At 37.7% G+C, this 21,626-nt stretch overlaps 1 protein-coding gene across 1 annotated transcript; it reads right to left on the bottom strand.

Annotated features, from left to right (window-relative positions):
- Window positions 1–1,456: 1,456 nt before the first annotated feature.
- Window positions 1,457–21,009, bottom strand: LOC118025975 (polyadenylate-binding protein 4-like). Its single transcript, XM_035028666.1, has 3 exons — window positions 19,300–21,009; window positions 15,249–15,252; window positions 1,457–1,603 (listed from the first exon to the last, which is right to left on the bottom strand). Exons 1-3 carry the CDS (start codon window positions 21,007–21,009, stop codon window positions 1,467–1,469), a joined length of 1,851 nt encoding a protein of 616 aa, XP_034884557.1. The 3' UTR covers window positions 1,457–1,466.
- Between the last annotated feature and the right edge of the window lie 617 nt (window positions 21,010–21,626).

Here is a 21,626-nt window from a genome sequence, read left to right as displayed (position 1 = left end):
TCCAATTCAATAGCTATTATCCAATGAAGTTAGTGACCACCCCAAATTTGGTGAATGTGACCAGGCAACTGATTTTTTTTTTAAATTTTCTTCAATTTTAATTAATTTTAAAGTATTAATTAAATTAAATTAATTGCATTAAAATAGTCACATATAGCCAGTGGCTACTGTATCATAAAATCAGAGTTTAAGATTGGAAAATGTATATATATTTGATATTAGTGTAATTCAGAGAGTCAATGACTTAGCTGATGACATACCAGAGGTGAAAAATTTACCATGGGACTTATCAGGACTGAGCCAAGAACCTGGAAAAGCAGAGAACTCCTGGAGTGAAGAGAGTAGGGAAGTCTTAAAAGGTAAGTTATATTTTAGCTATTATAAAACAGAGTATTTTGGTGACATAATGACATTTTGTCTTTTACCTTTCTTTTTTCTTTCCCTGATTATTGATTGATTGATTGTTTGTTTTTTAATTATCAGAGGCTGTGTGGAAAAGGAATGAGTGTTTGAAGTAAACCCTGTGTTCTAATCCAGACCCAATCACTCGTTATATGACCATAAACAAGTTACTTAATCTCTATGATCCTAATTGTACTAAATGAAAATATTACCTATAATACTTAGAGTTTTCAAATTAAGATGATAGGGGCGCCTGGGTGGCTCAGTCATTAAGCATCTGCCTTCGGCTCAGGTCATGATCCCAGGGTCCTGGGATTGAGCCCTGCATCGGGCTCCCTGCTTGGCTGGAAGCCTGCTTCTCCCTCTCCCACTCTCCCTGTTTGTGTTCCCTCTCTTGCTGTGTCTCTTGCTGTCAAATAAATAAAATCTTTAAAAAAATAAAATAAAATAATAAAATTAAGATGATATATGAAAAACACCTAAACTGTACCATTTAATGCACATTCAATAATGAGAATTGTATTTATTATTATTTTTTCATTTATTCTCTTCAGATAACTTTGTGCTGGAATGCCAGCAAGATGATTTGACTGGCCAAAACTATATTTCTGATAGTCCTAAAATGGCTGGGAGAGAAGGCAGGGACTAAGATAATTTGTGAATTAAATTGATTTGGGAATTCATAAAAGGGTGCATTGACAAGGATGTCACACAAATTATCTACCCCCAACTTTTTTAGAAATACACCTGCTGTCCACACCATTCCACAGTATAAGTACGCTGCGGGAGTTCGCGATCCTCAACAGCATCTTAATGCACAGCCACAAGTTACCATGCAGCAGCCTGCTCTTCATGTACAAGGTCAGGGACCTTTGACTGCTTTCACGTTGGCATCTGCCCCTCCTCAAGAGCAAAAGCAAATGTTGGGTGAACGGCTCTTTCCTCTAATTCAAGCCATGCACCCTACTCTTGCTGTTAAAATCACTGGCATGTTGTTGGAGATTGGTAATTCAGATATTTTTCTTCGGTGAAGCACGAGTATTTTTTGTGGTCCCTGATCAATTTTAAACAGTTTTAACACCAGTGGTACTGTTAACTGCTTTCTGGGCAGCCTCTTTAGCTTGGTGGGCTTGTAGTACAACTACAGCTTCATCAACTTTAGAACGGAGAGACTCTGGAGACTCAAGCATATGAAGAAGTTCTAAACATCGAAAAACTTAAACATTATGAAAAAAAAACATTGCAAAATAGAAAATAAATAAAAAAAAGAAAGGGAACTTTGAACCTTATGTACCAAGCAAATGCCAGGTCTAGCAAACATAATGCTAGTCCTAGATTACTTATTGATTTAAAAACAACAACAAAAAGCCCCACAAAAAATAGCAAAATTTAAAAACAAATTAATGTTTTATAGATCCTGGGAAAAAGAATTTTCAGCAAAGTACAAACATTTAAAACATTCCTTTCTTTAATTTTGTAATTCTTTACTGTGGAATAGCTCAGAATGTCACTTCTGTTTTAAATAACAGAATTGATAACTGAGCAAGGAAACATAATTTGGATTATAAAATTCTTGCTTTAATAAAAATTCCTTAAACAGTGAAAAAAAAAGAAATACACATAAACTGTAGAGTACACAAAAATCAACATGAAGATTTTTTTAAAAAGTGGATTCTTGAGTTCTACCTCTAGAAGGGCCCAGTAATCTGCATTTGTAATAATCAAAAGTAATTTTAGGCAGATGGAAAATGAGCAGCCTTTGATAAACAGTAGATTTCACTTCATTTTTTATTGAATTATTATTTATTAACAAAATAGGGTAACAATCTGTATTCAGATTGCCAAGATTTAATGCATTTTGCTTTAGTTGCCAGTGTACCTCTTCCCTGAGTGGATTTTTTTTTTGCATACAACTGTTTTGTTTAACTTTACTGTCAATATTCAAACCCATTTATGGTTATAGACATTGCTTACATACTTTATAGCTTTGCAGATATGAGAATTTGAGCTATTTGCCCTTGTTACAGATCACATGAAAGGCAATAATTAAGTGTAGCCTTGGATTCATCAAATGATGAGTGCAATTAATGTTGAAATTATGAAAATTTCTGAGTGAGCTCTTGAAAAGAATATTGTCTTTCATTTAAAATATCAATTTGAATTCTCTTTATCCATCATTACTATAGGAAGTAGCATTTCTTTACTAAATCTGTGGACATGTAACTCAATTCTGTTTGAAAGTCCTTCAGTGAGATTATTCTAAGAATTAAGACTAAAGATTACATTACTATTTAATAATATTTAAAGATTCTTTCAGTGGTGAGATAGAACAGACTAATCTTGGATAGATGAAATGCAGAAGTCTGTGTTACTTATATTTACAAACTAGACAAGGCTGCCACACAGAGAGTTGCACTCAGGAGCAGAGTAACAAGGAGCAGTTGATGTATGGGGAGTGGGGGTGGGGTTAGCTAGTTTTCCTAGGCTTGATGTGGATTGGCTAAACTGAATAATTTCTCATGTTCTTGGGCATAGGGGCTGTCCCTATTTGTCTGGTACCTAGCTCTGGAGTGTGGGAGCCTAATGAGGAAGGTGGTTAGAGTGGGGGCTTAGCAAACTGCCAGCACATAGGAACTGAGAGTTTTTAGGAATGATTTTAAAACTATATCAATACCTGATACCGGGGTGGCTCAGTCAGTTAAGCATCCAACTCTTCATTTCAACTAAGGTCATGATCTCAGGACCCTTAGAGCAAACCCTGCATTCTTGGGCTTCCTGCTTACTGGGGAGTCTATGTGAGATTCTTTCCTTCTGTGCCCCCCCTCCCCACCTTGGGTGTGCACTCGCAAATAAATAAATAAATAAATAAATAAAATCATTATAAATAAACAAACAAACAAACAAATCTATACCAATACAGCATTTATGACACATTACATTATACTAACCTTTCCCCTCCTTCCCACAAAATTTACCTTCGATAACTGTGTGAATGAAACTTCACAAGCATTTAATGTTTATAGTAAGGCACTGAAAAGAAGCAGGGATTTCCACACTATAGTAAGAAAAGTAAATATCTATTAAGCATGTCTTATTTGATAAGCATTTTTGTGAAGTGTTTTAATACATGTCTTCTCTATTCTTACTCACCTAGAGATACCAAAAGCCACCCAATTCTGGAATAGCGATGAGAAGGTGGTGTGATTAAGTTAATTATCCCTAAGTTGAACCTTGAGGTTGAGCGTATTTCATTAGTAGATGAGGGACAGAAAAGGCACTGTGGATAGAAGGAATATAACACAAAGGTACAAAAGCATGAAAAAGTATATTGTGAATGTTTCCTCTATCCTTCTCGGTCTCTTTAACTCTTCTAATAATCAAATTAACATAAAACAGATTAACAGGAAAAAAATTTATTTACATACATACAAGGGCCCCATAAGAATAGACAAAAGGACAAGCTAGGAAATTGAGGCTTATGTGTAATTTTGAGCTAAGGAATGGTATAAAGGTGTGGGAGCTTGAAATGGGGTGGGGGAGGGTGAGTCACAGGAAGATAAGAAGAGCAGATGTTTGGTAATTAGATGTTTGTCCTGCCATAAATATAGGTCATTTAGATTTAAAAAAAATGTTATCTCTTGGTAATAGTTCTCTTTCTGATCCAGTATCCCTATCTAAATTATTTTAGGTAATTAGGGCGCCTAGGTGGCTCATTCATTAAGCATCTGCCTTCGGCTCAGGTCATGATCTCAGGGTCCTGGGTTCAAGGCCCACATCGGGCTCTCTGCTCAGCAGGGAGCCTGCTTCTCCCTCTCCCACTCCCCCTGCTTGTGTTCCCTCTCTTGCTGTGTCTTTCTCTGTCAAATAAGTAAATAAAAAATCTTTAAAAAAATTATTTTAGGTAATTTAACAGAGAGGTAAAAGGTTTTCTTCAGTCTTCTGGGTCTTAATTGAATTCAGCTCAAAATAGACCATATGACAACGTGGCACATTTTGGGAGAATTGTTCTGGACCCTGTGGTCCTGCTTTTGAAATTTCTCCAAGAACCTTCACAGTCCAGAATTTGGTAGATTATTCTATCTCAGTAAACCAATCTCTTACTAGTGGGGGAGGGATTTCATGCCCACTGGCTCTTTTGTCTCTGGAGAGATGTCTCTGCAAATGCCACCCCTCACAGATGTGCTACAAGAAGAGTGAACAGTCTCTCCCCTAGTGCCTTAGACAATCCTCAGATGCCACTCTCTGTACCTCCTGCCCCTCCGCCCCCCGGGGTTGCTTTTCTGCCCTCTCTCCATAAGTAGGGCAGCACCCTCAGGGCTCTATCCCAGCCAAACCTTCTGACCTTTAAAACTCCATTCTTCGAACCCTGCTTATTGCAAAAACTCATGAAAATCCCCCCTCTTGTTTTCCCAGCCAATGGGTTTGGGGAAGTGTTCTCCTTGTGCATATCCCTGTGCACTCCACTCTCTCACCTTTCTCCATGACCAGGGCTCCTTCCCCTCTACAGTACTTGTGATCTGTTTCTCCCCCAAACCATGTCTCTGCACTTTCTACCTTCCTTTATGCTGTCTTTTCTTTACCTCTAGTTGTGCAGTTGTTCTATCAGTCTTCAGGGCAATTTCTTGGGTATTCAGAATGATTTGATAGTTATCTAGCTGTGTTCAAAGATAAGGCAAGCCTAGGGTCCTCTTACTATGCTGCCATCTCAGCTCCCTCTGTCTCCTGAAATATTCGTAAAAAAACAAACAAAAAAATGATGACATCTTAATAAAGTCTGTAGTTTAGTTAATATTGGTGTACTAATTCTAATCTCTTAGTTTTGATAAATACATTGTTTTTGTAAGATGTTAGCTAAAGGGAAGTTGAGGGAAGGGTATATGGAACACTCTGTATTATGTTTTCAACACTTGGTAATCTAAAATCGTTCCAGAAAAATGATAAATTTTGTTTTATTGATAAAATAAGCTGCAATCTTAGCTTTTCCTCTTTTTATTTTTTTTGTTTTTTATTTTTTTTTCTTTTAAAAATTTTCTTTCTTCAAAAAGTCATGGTTTAAAAGAGCAGTGGCCATATAAAAGAGCCAGACCTAGGGGCGCCTGAGTGGCTCAGTTGGTTAAGCATCTGCCTTCAGCTCAGGTCATGCTCCTGGGGCCCTGGGATGAGCCCTGCATCAGGCTCCCTGCTCAGTGGGGAGTCTGCTTCTCCCTCTCCCTCTGCCCCTAGCCCCACTGCTAATGCTTTCTCTCTCTCTCTCAAATAAATAAATAAAATCTTAAAAAAAAAAAAAGAGCCAGACCTAGAACTCTACCAAATGACTCTGGGGCTTCTGGAACACTCTTGGTAAAAGAGGCTGATGTGCATGGTTTGTGCTCCACTTACCTCCTTGAAAACATCAGTGCTCCATCTGGTTGCCCTAACTGTCTTGTTGCCTCAGTGATCCTAGGGCCCATAGCCCACATCAGTGCCAACTGTCCTAACAAGGCAGCCACAGGCTGGTGCACACTGGGACAACCCTGGTTAGAGCTCACTATAGCCCCAGACTTCATGCCAAGGTGACACAGGTACAAAGCAACCCAGAACATTCCAGGCCCATACCACTTCAACTTTTGATGGCTTTCTAGGGCAACACTGGTGCAGAGTGCTCCTGAATCTTTCAGCTGACATCTGCTTCAGATCCAGCTACCCTCCAAGCATGCCCACTGCTTGGAGTACCCACCCCCCAAAATCCCAGCCTGTTCTTGCATTGGTCCCAGCCATTCTACCAGGGCAAACCCCCATGCTAAGCACCTTGGGACATTCCTGGTTGCACCCAATTCAGGGACCTCCCAGCCCATACCCTGCTTCAGCTCCAGCCACACTGCCAGGGCATCTTCTGCACAGAGTGACCCAAGGGATACTGACTTGCACCTATTTCAGCTTCAGCTGTTTTGCCAAGGTGTTTTCAATACAAAGAACCCCAGGACACCCCAGCCTGCATCCACTTCAACTTTAACTGTCCAGGCATTGCACCCACTGTTGGGAAAGCCCCAGGACTGCCAACCCACCGCAGCCATATAGTTCAAGACAGCAAGCAAAAGACAACAACCACACACAGTCTAATTAGGTACAATAACACATGTGACCATTCCTTCAAGTTTAGGAGAAGTAGCTGTTCCACCTAATCCATAGAAACAAAGAGAAAGTCAAGCAAAATCAGGAGACAGAGGAATAGTCTCCAAAAGAAAGAACAAGACAAAATCTGGGGAAAAGAAATAAATGAAATGGAGATTAACAATATGCCTGATAAGGAATTTAAAGTAATGGTCATACAGATGCTCACCAGTCTGGAGAGAAAATTGGAAGAATTCAGTGAGACCTTTAATAAAGAGCTAGAAAATATAAATAAAGAACCAATTAAGTAACCTCTTTGATATTGCCCACAGCAACTTCTTTCAAGATACATCTCCAAAAGCTAGTGAAACAAAAGCAAAAATGAACTTTTGGGACTTCATCAAGATAAAAAGCTTCTGCACAGCAAAGGAAATAGTCAACAAAACAAAGAAGCAACCCACAGAATGGGAGAAGATATTTGCAAATGACACTACAGATAAAGGGCTGGGATCCAAGATCTATAAAGAACTTCTCAAACTCAACACCCAAAAAACAAATAATCAAGTCAAAAAGTGGGTGGAAGATATGAAAAGACACTTCTCTGAAGAAGACATACAAATGGCTAACAGACACATGAAAAAATGTTCATCATCATTAGCCATCAGAGAAATTCAAATCAAAACCACATTGAGATACCACCTTAAACCAATTAGAATGGCAAAAATGGACAGGGAAAGAAACAACAAATGTTGGAGAGGTTGTGGAGAAAGGGGAACCCTCTTACACTGTTGGTGGGAATACAAATTGGTATAGCCACTATGGAAAACACTGTGGAGGTTCCTCAAAAATTTAAAAATAGAGCTACCCTATGACCCAGCAATTGCACTCCTGCGTATTTACCCCAAAGACACAGATGTAGTGAAAAGAAGGGCCATATGCACCCCAATGTTCATAGCAGCAATGTCTGCAATAGCCAAACTGTGGAAAGAGCCGAGGTGCCCTTCAACAGATGAATGGATAAAGAAGATGTGGTCCATATATACAATGGAATATTACTCAGCCATCAGAAAGGATGAATACCCAACTTTTACATCAACATGGTTGGGACTGGAGGAGATTATGCTAAGTGAAATAAGTCAAGCAGAGAAAGTCAATTATCATATGGTTTCACTTATTTGTGGAACATAAGGAATAGCATGGAGGACATTATGAGAAGGAAGTATAACAAGGAATGGATGGAAATCGGAGGGGAGACAAACCATAGGAGATTATGGACTCTGAAAAACAAACTGAGGGTTTTAGATGGGAGGTGGTGGGGGGTTGTGTTAGCCCAGTGATGGGTGTTAAGGAGGGCACATATTACATGGAACAGTGAGTGTTATACGCAAAAAATGAATCATGGAACACTACCTCAAATCTAATGATGTACTGTATGGTTGCTAACATAACATAATAAAAAAAAAAAAAAGAAAAAAATTTAAAGAGTTAAAGAATATAATAACTGACATTGAAAACACACTAGCAAGACCCAACAGCATACTAGCAGATGCAAAAAACATGTCAGCAATCTGTAAGACAGTGTAATGTTAAACACCCAAGCTGAACAGCTAAAAGAGAAAAGATTTTTTCAAAAAATGAAGATTGTGGGGCACCTGAGTGGCTTACTCTTTTAAGGCTCAGACCTTTGATTCAGGTCATGATCTCCAGATCCTGGGATTGAGCCCCATGTCAGGCTCCCTGCTCAGCAGGGAGTCTGCTTCTCTCTCCCTCTGTTCCTCCTTCCTGCTTGTTCTCTTTCTCAAATAAATTAATAAAATCTATAAATAAATAAATAAATAAATAAATAAATAAATAAAATGAGGATAGTTTAAGAGATGTCTTGGACTACATCATGAGAACAAACACTCACATTATAGCGGTTCCAGAAGAAAAAGAAGAAAGAGAAGGGGGTAAAAAACTTATTTGAAGAAAGAATACATGAAAACTTCCCTAATTTAGGGAAGAAAATAGACATCAAGATCAAAGAAGCATAAAGAGTTCCAAACAAAATGAAACCAAGGATGTCCACACCACAGCACAGTATAATTAAAATCTCAAAATCTAAAGATAAAGAGATATTTTTAAAAGCAACAAGAGTGAAGCAAAAAGTTACATATAAGAAAAATGTGTAAGGCTATCTGCTGATTTTTCAGCAGAAACTTTGCAATCCCAAAGGGACATAAGGACATAAAGAAGGGAGTGGCATAATATATTCAAAATGTGAAAGGAAAATACCTACAGCGAAGAGTACTCAACTGGCAACTTTATCATTTAGATTTAAAGGAGTTATTAAGAGTTTACCAGACAAACAAAAGATAAAAGGTTTTATCACCACTAAACCAGCCTTTTAAGAAATGGTAAAGGGCACCTCTTTAAGTGGAAAAGAAATAGCTGTAATTAGACATAAGAAGACTATGAATAACATAAGTAAAATATGACAACATATACATAAAATGTGGGAAAACGTGGAAGAGGGAGAAAAAAGAAGTTTATTTTTAAGAATGTGTTTGAACTTAAATGACCATCAAATTAATATACACTTCTATATAGTTATGATGTCATATAAGAACTTCCTGGTAACCATCAGCCCAAATCCTACTGAAGATGTGCACAAAGAAAGCCAAACAAAACACCACAGAAATTCTTCAATCACAAAGAAAGAGACCAAGAGAAGAAGAAAGGAGCAGAGAAGAACCACAAAAACAACCAGAAAACAGATAACAAAATGACAAGTACATACCTATCAGTAATTACTTTAAATGTAAATGGCCTAAATACTCCAATCAAGAGACATAGAGTGGCAGAATGGATTTAATCCAAACAAAAACAAACAAAAAGCAAAACAAAACAAAAAACAAGACCCATCTATATGCTGCTTATGAGAAACTCATCTCAGACCTAAAGACAGATACAGAATGAAAGTGCAGGAGTAGAATACCATTTATTGTGCACTTGGAAGCAAAGAAAAAAAAGTAGCAAAACTTATATCAGACAAAGTAGACTTTAAAACAAAGACTGTAACACCAAAGAAAGGCATTACATAATGATAAAGGTATCTATCCAACAAGAGGATATAACAATGGTAAATATCTATGCAAACAACACTGAAACACCTGAGTATATAGAGCAAATATTAATGAACATAAATAAAGAAATTTATGGTGCTATGATAATAGTAGGAGATTTTAAAACTCCACTTACATCAATGAATAGATCGTCCAGGCAGAAAATCAATAAGGAAACAGTGTCTTTGAATGACACATTAGACCAGATGGACATAACAGATATATACAGAACATTTCATCCAAAAGCCACAGAATATGCATTATTTTCGAGTGCATATGGAACATTATCCAGAATAGGTCACATGTTAGGCCACAAAACAAACCTTAATAAATTTTAGAAGATTGAAATCATACCATGTATCTTTTCCAATCACAATGGTATAAATCTAGAAATCAATCATAAGAAAGAAGACTAAAATACCCCACAAACATGTGGAAGCTAAACCACATGATCCTAAACAATCAATGTGTCAACAAAGAAATCAAAGAAAAAAATAAAAAAAAAAACTACTTAAAGACAATAAAAATGAAAATGCAACAGGTCAAAATCTTTGGGACACAGCAAAAGTAGTTTTTTTTTTGTTTTTTTGTTTTTTTTTTTTTTTTTTTTGCAAAAGTAGTTCTAAGATAGAAATACATAGTGATACAGGCCTACCTTAAGGAACAAATAACAAGCTCAAATAAATAATCTTAACTTATACCTAAGGGAGCTAGGAAAAGAACAAACAAAGCCCAAGGTGAGTAAAAGGAAGGAAATAATAAAGATCAGAGCAGAATGAAATGACATAGAGACTAAAAAAAAAAAAAGAGAGAGAGAGAAAGAAAAAAATCAATGCTGCTTCTTTGAAAAGATAAAATTAATAACCATTAGCTAGACTCATCAAGAAAAAAGGTACCCAAATACATAAAATCAGAAACAAGAGAGGAGAAAAAAACATATTTTTATTGCAGCATTATTTACAATAGCCAAGATATGGAAGCAATCTAAGTGTCCATCAATAGACAACTGGAAAAGGAAGGAGTAGTATACACACACACACACACAAACACATACATAATGGAATATTACACAGCCATAAAAAGGATGAGATCATTCCATTTCCAACAACATGGATGGAGGTTAATATGCTAAGTGAAATATGTCAGACAAAGAAAGACAAATACCATATGATTTCATTTATATGTGAAATCTAAAAACAAACAAACAAAAAGAATAAACAAAAAGCAGAATCAGACCTGTAAATACAGAGAACAAACTGATGGTTGCCAGAGGGGAGGTGATTAGGGGAATGGGAAAATGGGTAAAGAGGAGTGGAAGATACAGGCTTCTAGTTATGGAATGAATAAGTCATAGTTATAAACAGAGAATGAAAAATATAGTCAATGATATTGTAACAGTGTTGTATGGTGACTGATGGTAACTACACTTGTGGTGAACACAATATCATCTATAAACTTGTTGAATCACTATTTGTACACTACACTTGAAACTAATATGTATTGTGTGTCAAGTGCACTCAAATAAAAAAATAAAACATTAACATTTATTTGGCACTGTAAAAGAATTAAAACAAACCCCAGTTTTCCTTGCTTCTACTTTTGCCTTCTTTCTTTTCTCTCTGTCTTTCTCTTCTACTACTACTTTTTCACTTTTTATCTCACCTTCCTCTGAACCTCAGCTGGCATTAGAAAGTTAACAGATAGCCTTCACATCTTATAAAGAGAGCTCTCTATCAAATTGTTCTTACAGCTGCAAAAGTGAGATTGTACCAACAATCCCTAGCAGGCAGCATGAAAAACTGTACATCTCCTCTCCAACAATTCAAGCTGCAAGTTTTGTAGAAGTTACAGATAAAACAAAACAAAACAAAACAAAACAAAAGCAAAAGCAAAGCAAAACAAACAAACTAAAAACTAAAACCTTGGGCAGGGCTACAATCACTGTGGCAGACATACTCTCAGGTGAATTCCAGTGATGTACTCCCTTATATAATCTTCTTTTGATTGCAGACAGAATCCTTGATTTGTTTTTAACCAATAAAAATTATGACAAAAGGTTATGGTATGTTTCTCCCTTGGTTATATTATAGAAGACTTCGTTTTCACAAAATGGAGCAAGAGGCTTTTTTGCTGACCTTGAAGAAGCAAGCTGACATAAAAGGAAAGGTATATATGGCCAGGACCTCAGGACAGCCTCTAGAAGCTTAAAGCCTCAGTTCTACAATCACAAGGAACTGAATTCTGCTGGAAATCATGTGAGATGGAGGATCTCAAGCTTCAGAAAAGAATGTAGATTAGCTGACTCCTTGATTGCAGTCTTGTGAGACCCTGAATGGAAGAACCCAGCTAAGCCATGCTCAGAATCCTGACCCACAGAATCTGTGAGATGATAAATATGTGTTGTCTTAAATTGCTAAGTCTTAATTTGTGGTAGTTTGTGACACAGTGATAGAGAACAAATTCAGTCACACACCTTTCTTCTCACCCAATAAAAACTCCAATTCTGCTTTGGTTCAGAGTCACGAGGTCTTAAGCTTCTTTCTGATGTGCATCACTTAAATAAAGTCTTTAACATCTTTTTAAGTCACTTTGACTATTTTTTTTCTTGACAATTTTGTTCTGTGATGCAGAGCCAGTCTGAATGAACCCTTTTCCTGCTGAGGTTTCACACTAGAACAGAGTGCATCAAGGATCTCAGGTTTCCTCCCTTTTCTGGAACTATAGGTAGGTTGGGTGTTAAAGCCTCCTCCTACTCCTGTGCTTAAATTTGTCCCGCAACATAGATATTGTGGCTTTGAATCTTTGAAAAGGTTAATCTACTGTCTGATTAAAGGCACTATCTCTGTTTCCTTTCATCTTTCTGGAATATCTAGCCAAGCAGAGAATTAGATAATTGTCCTAAGGTACAAAAAGGCCTTTCTCCCTTCTTCTATCTGCAATCTTTTATCATGGGCTAAGTAGTGACCTCAGGGAAGATAAACTTGAACTTAGTGGCTCCTTTCATGGTGCCTTAAAAAAAAAAAAAGAAAATAAGATAGCCAACTAACAATGGGCAACTTTCTTTAACTAGTACAAAGAAGCTGAGAAAAGAAAACAATTCAAGAGATTCCAGTCTATTGTGGCCTCTCTTAAAACAACTTCAACCTCTCTCTCCCCAAAGACCTGCTCCTAACTCTGTTTCTGTGCCTTAGTGCCACTCTGCTAGTTTCCAGGAGAGGCTGTTCCTCAACCTCCACTACTTTTTTTCTCCTTCTTCCCTTTCCCAGGTCCTTTTAACCTTTAGAGTAGAACCTTTATCCTTTCTCCTTCAAATAAGTGAAAGCATTGGGGATACAAGAAAGTTTTTTAAAGGCAATTCCTGGGGATTTCCCCTCAAATTGACTGGGGAATAATCCAACTCTGTCAACAAATCAATCTGTCTCTTAATTTTAAGCATCAACTGGAAACCACTTTTAGGAAATATTCAGGGTTTGGCATTCACATTAACACTGCCACAGGCAATCTTCACCTTTTTGTTAATGGCCTTTAGCCTAAAATAGATGCTATTTTGAAGCATAATATAGGCTGGAAGACCATACGGCCCAGTGTTTTGAGAATAGCATAATAAACATAGAGAAAACCACACACTGCAAAATCGTATCACTGTCATTTTAAAACAGACACAATGCAGGTAAGGATCGATACTTGAAGATATTACAAATAAAAAGGCTACTGGGTCCATAGTTGTCTTTCTTTGGCCAGGAAACAAGCCACCCAACAGGCTGCTTAATCAGAAATAGAACAATTCCTCTGAGGAGGGCTTCCTCCTGTGTCCTAACTGTCTCTGTATCAGTAAAAAAACAAAACAAAACAAAACAAAACAAAAAACAAAACAAAAACTAACTATATTAGTAAATGACTATCCAATCTTGTTTTCAGTAGACATTAGAGCCACACTATCCACCAATAATCTCTCCTAATTTCCTACCACCCTTCCTCAACAATAAAAAGGTCTTGGTGTTGGGACTTACCAAACACATTTTTTATTCCTCACTTTTCTGTCCACTCCCATACTGCCTATCTCCTTGGGAACCTTAACTTCTCCAGATGATTTTTTTCTAAGTCTTTACAACTATGCTAATTTATTAAAATTAGATAAATGGGTAAAATTTGCTCAGTGGTTACCTACTATTAGGTGCACATTCAAAGGACTTTTTCTTGATTCCCCAGACTTTGATAGTCAAATATACCATATTATGTGGTTCCACTTGACTACTTTGGACTCTTGTGTCTCTAACTCTTTTCTACTCTAGAATTACCTAAAATTTCTTATTTGCTTGCCTTAATACCTAATGTCCTCTAGGCTACCTCATCTATGGATGTGGGAAAAATATAGAACTTTAATGAGTCATTATACAACACATAGAGCCTCTTCTTTTATTACCCTAGGAACCCTAAATCCCAAATCATTAGGGGCACTATCCATTTGATTTTGCATCACCCCCCAAAAAAGGGGTGGGCGGTTTGAAATTAGTACACCCCTAACATTATTCAACAAAATCCTAGCCATGGGCACCAGTCCTATAAACGTCCCTACCAGGCTCTTTCCCTCTCTCCTTCTGGATATCAGAAGGTCCTATAACTGGTTGGCACTCTTGCCCAGGGATTCCCCTTACTTTGCCAATTCCTGAAAGAGTAATAAACCTTTGAATCACTTGCAGTCAGCGGTTCCTGTGTGGAATATTTTGACATCTGATACCATTTAATGGAAAAGAACAGCAGATCCAACAAAGGGCCAAGGTGAATCATAGCACATCCATAGTTGTCATACCCTTAATCCAGCTACCTATCTTTTTTCCCTCTTCCAGAGAAAGTAATAGTTTAACATTAACCCCAAAATTTTCCCCACCTCACTCTGAACTCCTCTGTTAGACTCATAATTCTTTGTAGATGGGTCACAGCTTAAGAATGAACAGAATATTTTCAAGCTGGATATACTGTTATCACTTTCCAAGAATTTATTGAATAATCCTTTTTCTGAAGTCAAATCAGCACAACTAGATAAAGTAGCTAGACTAGATCCTGTCAGCTAGCAAAGGATGAAATGGCTAACATAAATAGACAGCATATGCTTTGTGTGTGTTTCCAAATGTTATGGAAACGTGGTTTCTCAACTGCTGATGGTGCACCCATTAAGCACAGTGAGCAAGTTTGAGTTTTACTAAATGCCTTGTTTCTCCCTAAAAAATTGGTTGTAATTAACATTGAAGCTCATACTAGAGAATAAACTTGTGAAGGAAAATGAAATATCTCAGCAGACCAGTGTGTTAACCAAGTTACTCTCACCCAGGTTTAATTAAGTCAGCAAATTAAAGTTAATCTGGTTAATCCAGATCACTTCATGAAGTTTATGAGCAAACTGAAATCACAATGATCAGACTGTGAAAAAAGATAACTGGAGAAATCTGGGTGTTCTCTCTAATCCGACCAGTTATAGAGGTAGCAAGATGACTGGTTAGTCTCTCCAGACACTCTGAAATGGATCTTGACGAAAAAATATGCACACTATGACCCACCACAGTAAAGAAAACATAAAAACTCTTCTGGAATAACATTAAAGGGGAAGATTTAATTGTATAGCAGATAAGGGTCTCCAGTATATGTCTTACCTACCAGACTCATAACTCTAGAAAACTTTATAAAGGTGGTACATAGATAGGAACCACAAGGGAACCTTTGAATATTCTCAAATGGACTTTATACAACACCCTACATCACAAGACTTTGAATATGTGCTTATTATTGTCTGCTATTTCAAATAGTGAAAGGCTTTCTAAATTTGCTAAAAGGAAGCTATTTTTATTGTGGCTGAAAAATGATGAGATTTTGTTTTCCTACTTAACTTTCTAGTAAAGAGCTACTCATTTTACCAGGACCGTAATTAAGGAATTTTGTAATGTGTTGCCTGCTGGCCAAAAATTATACTGTCCTCACCATGCTCAATTCTCAGGAAAAATAGAAAGAGCTAATACTTTAAAATCAAAACTTGCTAAGCTTTCTGAAGACATAAAACTACTTTGGCCTAAGTTTGTCCTGTTGACCCTAATAGCAAATGTAGATTATGAGCTTATATGTTTGTCACAGGCAGACCAAAGAGATTAGGAGCTACACTCTTATTTTAAGCTCTACTTTGTTGCAGGAAAATATTACCCAATAATGTAAAGGGCTAATGCAATATACTCAGACTTATCATCAACAGAGTCAATTCGTCTTTCTAAAGAAGCCACCCTACTTTCTGGACTTACAATCAGGACACTTAATCTACTGGAATAGACACACACACACACACACACACACGCACACACACAAAACTGCTCTGGAACCCCACTGGAAAGACCTCTACCAGGTCCTCCTTATTACTAACAGGACAGCAAACCTACACGGGATACATCTTTGGTCCCTTGTGTTGCAGCTAAAGAAATATGTACCCCTTATCAACTCGACTTCTACTTTAACCAGAGTCCCTAAACTGAGGTATCTCAAAACTTCTCTGAAGTACATGATGACATAAAGGAGACAGCTATCTCATAAAAATTGGAATAAGCAGATGTCAGATAGCGAGCAACTTCTGCTCAAAACAATGGAACAAAAATGCCTCAAATTTAGTATTTCCCTTTTTTTTTTTAAAGATTTTAATTATTTGAGAGAGAGAGAATGAGAGACAGAGAGCATGAGAGGAAGGAGGGTCAGAGGGAGAAGCAGACTCCCTGCCAAGCGGGGAGCTCGATGCGGGACTCGATCCCGGGACTCCAGGATCATGACCTGAGCCAAAGGCAGTCGCTTAGCCAACTGAGCCACCCAGGCGCCCTAGTATTTCCCTTTTTATCTTAACCTTGAATTTGTGCATCTCTAGAATTATATCCAAGTGCTGACTATAGAAATGCTTCCTATTCTTGCTCTGTTATTTCTACTCTGTCCTGCCCTTTCTCTTCTCTTTCTCAAATCTAAAATCTTTGGCATTTTTTGGGCTGACATGTCTATTAAACTATTATCACCTATGATTGTTGCTTCTGCTTACTCTTTCCCATTACCTCCTTCCCTCCTTTACAAATATCAGTTCCTTATCCAAGAAGATATCTCTGCCATTACCACTGCCATTTGGCATATAGTCCCATCCAAATTAGGTCTCTGACAAATCTCTGAAGTTAGTACATCTTACTTAGTATATCCCCAAAAAGAAGAAGTTTTTCTTGAAAGAAAACATTTGTTTTTAGCAGCCACATAAAAAATGTTCATCATCATTAGCCATCAGGGAAATTCAAATCAAAACCACATTGAAATACCACCTTACACCAGTTAGAATGGCAAAAATGGACAGGGAAAGAAACAACAAATGTTGGAGAGGTTGTGGAGAAAGGGGAACCTTCTTACACGATTGGTGGGAATGCAAGTTGGTACAGCCACTTTGGAAAACAGTGTGGAGGTTCCTCAAAAATTTAAAAATAGAGCTACCCTATGACCCAGCAATTGCACTCCTGCGTATTTACCCCAAAGACACAGATGTAGTGAAAAGAAGGGCCATATGCACCCCAATGTTCATAGCAACAATGTCCGCAATAGCCAAACTGTGGAAAGAGCTGAGATGTCCTTCAACAGATGAATGGATAAAGAAGATGTGGTCCATATATACAATGGAATATTATACTCAGCCATCAGAAAGGATGAATACCCAACTTTTACATCAACATGGATGGGACTGGAGGAGATTATGCTAAGTGAAATAAGTCAAGCAGAGAAAGTCAATTATCATATGGTTTCACTTATTTGTGGAACCTAAGGAATAGCATGAAGGACATTAGGAGAAGGAAGGGAACAATGAAGGAGGGGGAATCGGAGGGAGAGATGAACCATGAGAGACTATGGACTCTGAGAAACAAACAGCGTTTTAGAGGGGAGGAGGGTCGGGGGATAGGTTAGCCCGGTGATGGGTATTAGGGAGGACATGTACTGCATGGAGCACTGGGTGTTATATGAAAACAATGGATAGTAGATCACCACATCAAAAACTAATGAGGTATTGTATGGTGACTAATATAACAATAAAATTTTTAAAAAAAGAAGTAAAAAGATGACCCACAGAATGGGAAAAAATACTTAGAACATATTATAAGGGACTAGTCTCAAAAATATTTAACAGACTCTTAAAATACATCAATAAAAATGCAAATAACCCAACTTAAAAAATGACATCAAATATTTCATATCTTTACACAATTTTTAACTAAACAACTGCTTTATGAAAAATCCTGATATTTTTTCTTTTATACAGAACAGCAATTTTTACTAAAAACTGTTAGTATGAAATCTAAAACTCTCCTTTGTCAACAAAATAATGTATTTAACTTTAAAACAAAGAAAAATATAAACCTTTATAGATGGCATTATTTTTTCTGATCTATTTTTCTTGTCTTTGGTTAACAGTTTGGATTTAGTATAATAAAAAGGGAAATTTTGCTTTAAAAAATTTACGTTATTGTCTCTGTTCTTATTCCCTTAGTCTCTTTAGTTTGTTTTCTAAAAAAAAAAAAAATGCCTTATTTTAGGTCAGTATTATGTATTTATATATACTGCATTTCTCTTCAGCATTTTCCATTTTATATTGTAATATTTTGTGAAGCTATTCATGAAATAGTTGTAGCTATTGGAATCTTTCATATTTTTACCTTCTGTTAAACTTTTACTAAAAATTTTAAAACTCAAGTTACATTTCCTTTTGGAATTATTAATTACCAAGTAAAATCCAAATACCACATTCTAGAATATAAAATACTGGTGTCATTTTATACTACTTATAGGTAAGAAAAATATTAAAAATAAAGACTGATTTATTGTTTTCTGTGTAATTTTGCCATAGTGCTTCTACATCCTTTGAAAATTCTGCATTTTATTTTTTTTTAAAGATTTTATTTATTTATTTGACAGAGAGAGTTAGCAAGAGCAGGAACACAAGCGGGGGAGGGGGAGAGGGAGAAGCAGGCTTCCCGCCGAGCAGGGAGCCTGATGTGGGGCTTGATCCCAGAACCCTGGGATCATGACCGGAGCCGAAGGCAGACGTTTAACGACTGAGCCACCCAGGTGCCCTGGCATTTTAATTCTTTTTCTTTCCTCTTTCTCTTTTTTTTTGAATTCCCTGTTCTTATATTCTGTATTTACTTTTATTTAAAAAAAAATTAAAGATCTTATTTAATTATTTGAGAGTGAGAGCACAAATGGGGGGAAGTGGCAGAGGGAGAGGGAGAAGCAGGCTCCCCACTGAACAGGGAGCCCAACTTGGGGTTCGATCCCAGGACCCCAGGATCGTGACCTGAGCCAAAGGCAGATACTTAATCAACTGAGCCACCCAGGTGCCCCTCTATATTTACTTTTAAACCCTGAATAATCAAATACCAGTAATGAAACTTGACATTTGCTTGGTAAAGTATAAATTTATTTTTCTTAAAAATTTGTTTTTATTCTCATCATTTTCTCCAATATTTATGTTTTTCATTGTTTGAAAATTTCATTTCCAAGCAGGAATTTCATTTTACATAAATTGGATATTGGGAGTGCTGTTAGTAGCTATTAGGGCAATATCTTAAGCTTGGTTGGACTGCAGAATAAGGATCACTTCATTAATCTTGGCACAGAGAAACTCAGGATATTTGAGCATATAAAGAATTTCAGCATCATCCATCTCCAACAGTATTCTAGAGATTTTTCCAGCCAGAGTTGGGTGAATGGATTGAACCAGAGGTACCAGCTTTTGACCCAAGATATTCTTCTGAGTAGTAGCTGATGCCCACACAGACACATTTGAAATATCATGACCAACAGGGATAGGCTTCTGGTTGGATGCTGGCCTTCCTACTTTAAATTTAAGAGGCCTGCAGACATTTGCAATAGCTGTAACTTTTTTGAATCTTTGGTTTGCAGGTGGTCTTAAAGCAGAAGTTTGAGGGTAAACAGCCATTTTCGGGGTTGTCATATTGGTGATTTGATAGGTTGACTTGACCCCTGGCACTTGTGGCTGTATGAAAGTGCTGATTGATGGCTTAGGCGCTGCTACTGAGTGGGTAGCATAATGTAAATTCTGAGATGGATGATATTTGGCCCTTACCACAGGCTTGTAAAGATGTACATTGCCACATTGAGACTGAGGAAGAATTGGTATGAAGTTATTGGATGATGTTATCTTTTGATAGTTGAGTATAGCATTATCTCCATCTCTCACAGCTGAGATTCTTTCCATATAGTTCTTGGTGAGGAAAGCCTGGCGCTCATCCTTACTTTGTGCAATAGCCACATACAGTGGTTTGGTGATCACAATTTTTCCATTCATTGCCATGACAGCTTTATTAGCTTCCTCAGGAGATGTATAACAAACAAAACCAAAGCCTTTGCTGTGGCCTGCCTCCATCATGACCCTGGCACTAGAGATTGTGCCAAAGAGGGAGAATTCTTCTCTCAGTCGTCTGTCATCAATATCATCTTCAAGATTTTTCACATAAAGGTTAGCACCCTTGCACTTGGTGAATTTACCCTGTTTTATTTGTTCAAATTTATGTTTTAGTTCAGATTGTCTCTCTAGTTTTTTCTGGGCTCTACCAACATAAATTTGATTTCCATTAAGGACTTTTCCATTCATCTTTTCAATGGCTTTCTTGGCATCTTCAAAATTCTCAAAATTCACAAATCCAAACCCTTTGGATTTTCCACTTTCATCAGTCATAACTCTTACACTTAATACAGAACCAAACTCACCAAAAACCTCTTTAAGACATTCATCATCTACATCATCTCCAAAATTTTTGATGTAAACATTGGTAAATATGTTTGCTTTAGCTCTCAGCTCTGCTTCCCTTTCTTTGCGAGGTTTAAACTGCCCAACAAAAACTCGGCTACCCTTCAGCAGAATAACATTCATCTTTGCAATGGCCCTTTTAGCAGCTTCCGATTTCTCAAAATGCACAAATCCAAAACCCCTTGATCCGTTTTCATCGGTTACTACTTTACAAGAAAGAATGTTTCCAAAGACAGAAAATGTGTCATAAAGGGACTTATTATCAATAGACTTGGCAAGATTTTTGATGAATATATTGCCCACTCCACTCTTACGAAGTGATGGGTCACGCTGGGACCACATAATACGCAGTGGCTTGCCATTGATAATATCAAAGTTCATAGTGTCCAGAGCCCACTCAGTATCAGCCCACAGCAAGAAGTTCACGTAAGCGTAGCCCAGAGAGCGGCGCGTTACCAGATCACGGCACAGCCGAATGGAAAGGATTGGCCCAGCAGAGCTGAATTTCTCATACAGCATTGCCTCATTCACTTCGGGGTGCAGGTCTCCGACATAGAGTGTGGACATTTCAAAGTGGGGAACTGAAGCACTCATCTTAAGTTAGATCTCGAGCAAAATCTTGAGGGAGGTCTCAAGCAGGCACCAAGACAGGATCTCTTTCATTGAAACAGTCAATGAAAGGAGGAATGGAGGCCGGGAACACTCTGTTTGGCCCCAGCCACAGTCCCAGGGGGGAGCTCAGCCCTCGGAAACAGACTATAGACCCCAGGTTATGGTGAGTCACGAACATTGCCAATAGATACCCAGCATCCCAGATTGTGATGCAATGTGATTCTTTGACGTCACGTGCGTAGGCGCCACGTGCATAGGGCAGCCTTTGATGACGTCTTTGTCTGGTCCCTAAACCCAGAAGTTCCTTGCCTCAGGTGGCCAAGGGCAGCAGCCATAACTGCTCAGTGGGCTGCTTGGAGACAAGAAATATGCCTGCAGGCAGTAAAAAGCAGGTAATTCAGTGGTCTTTTTAAGACTTTACTTTTTTTTAAATCTCTAACTCACCACCTCTACTCACCCCACCCCCACCCCTCCCCTCTCTTTACCTTCTCTCTTCCACCTTTCTCCACTTTCCGTGTGTGTGTGTGCGTGCACACATGTCTGTGCTTTCTCTTTGAAAGCTTTTTTGGGGCAAGCCTGAGAGGGAGGGGGGATATTTA

This window comes from Mirounga leonina, unplaced genomic scaffold (assembly GCF_011800145.1).
Source record: "Mirounga leonina isolate KUSES-001 unplaced genomic scaffold, KU_Mleo_1.0 Mir_204, whole genome shotgun sequence".
Lineage (NCBI taxonomy): Eukaryota > Metazoa > Chordata > Mammalia > Carnivora > Phocidae > Mirounga > Mirounga leonina.
The sequence above is the reverse complement of the archived record's forward strand: the minus strand, read 5'-3'. Positions and strand labels throughout refer to the sequence as shown.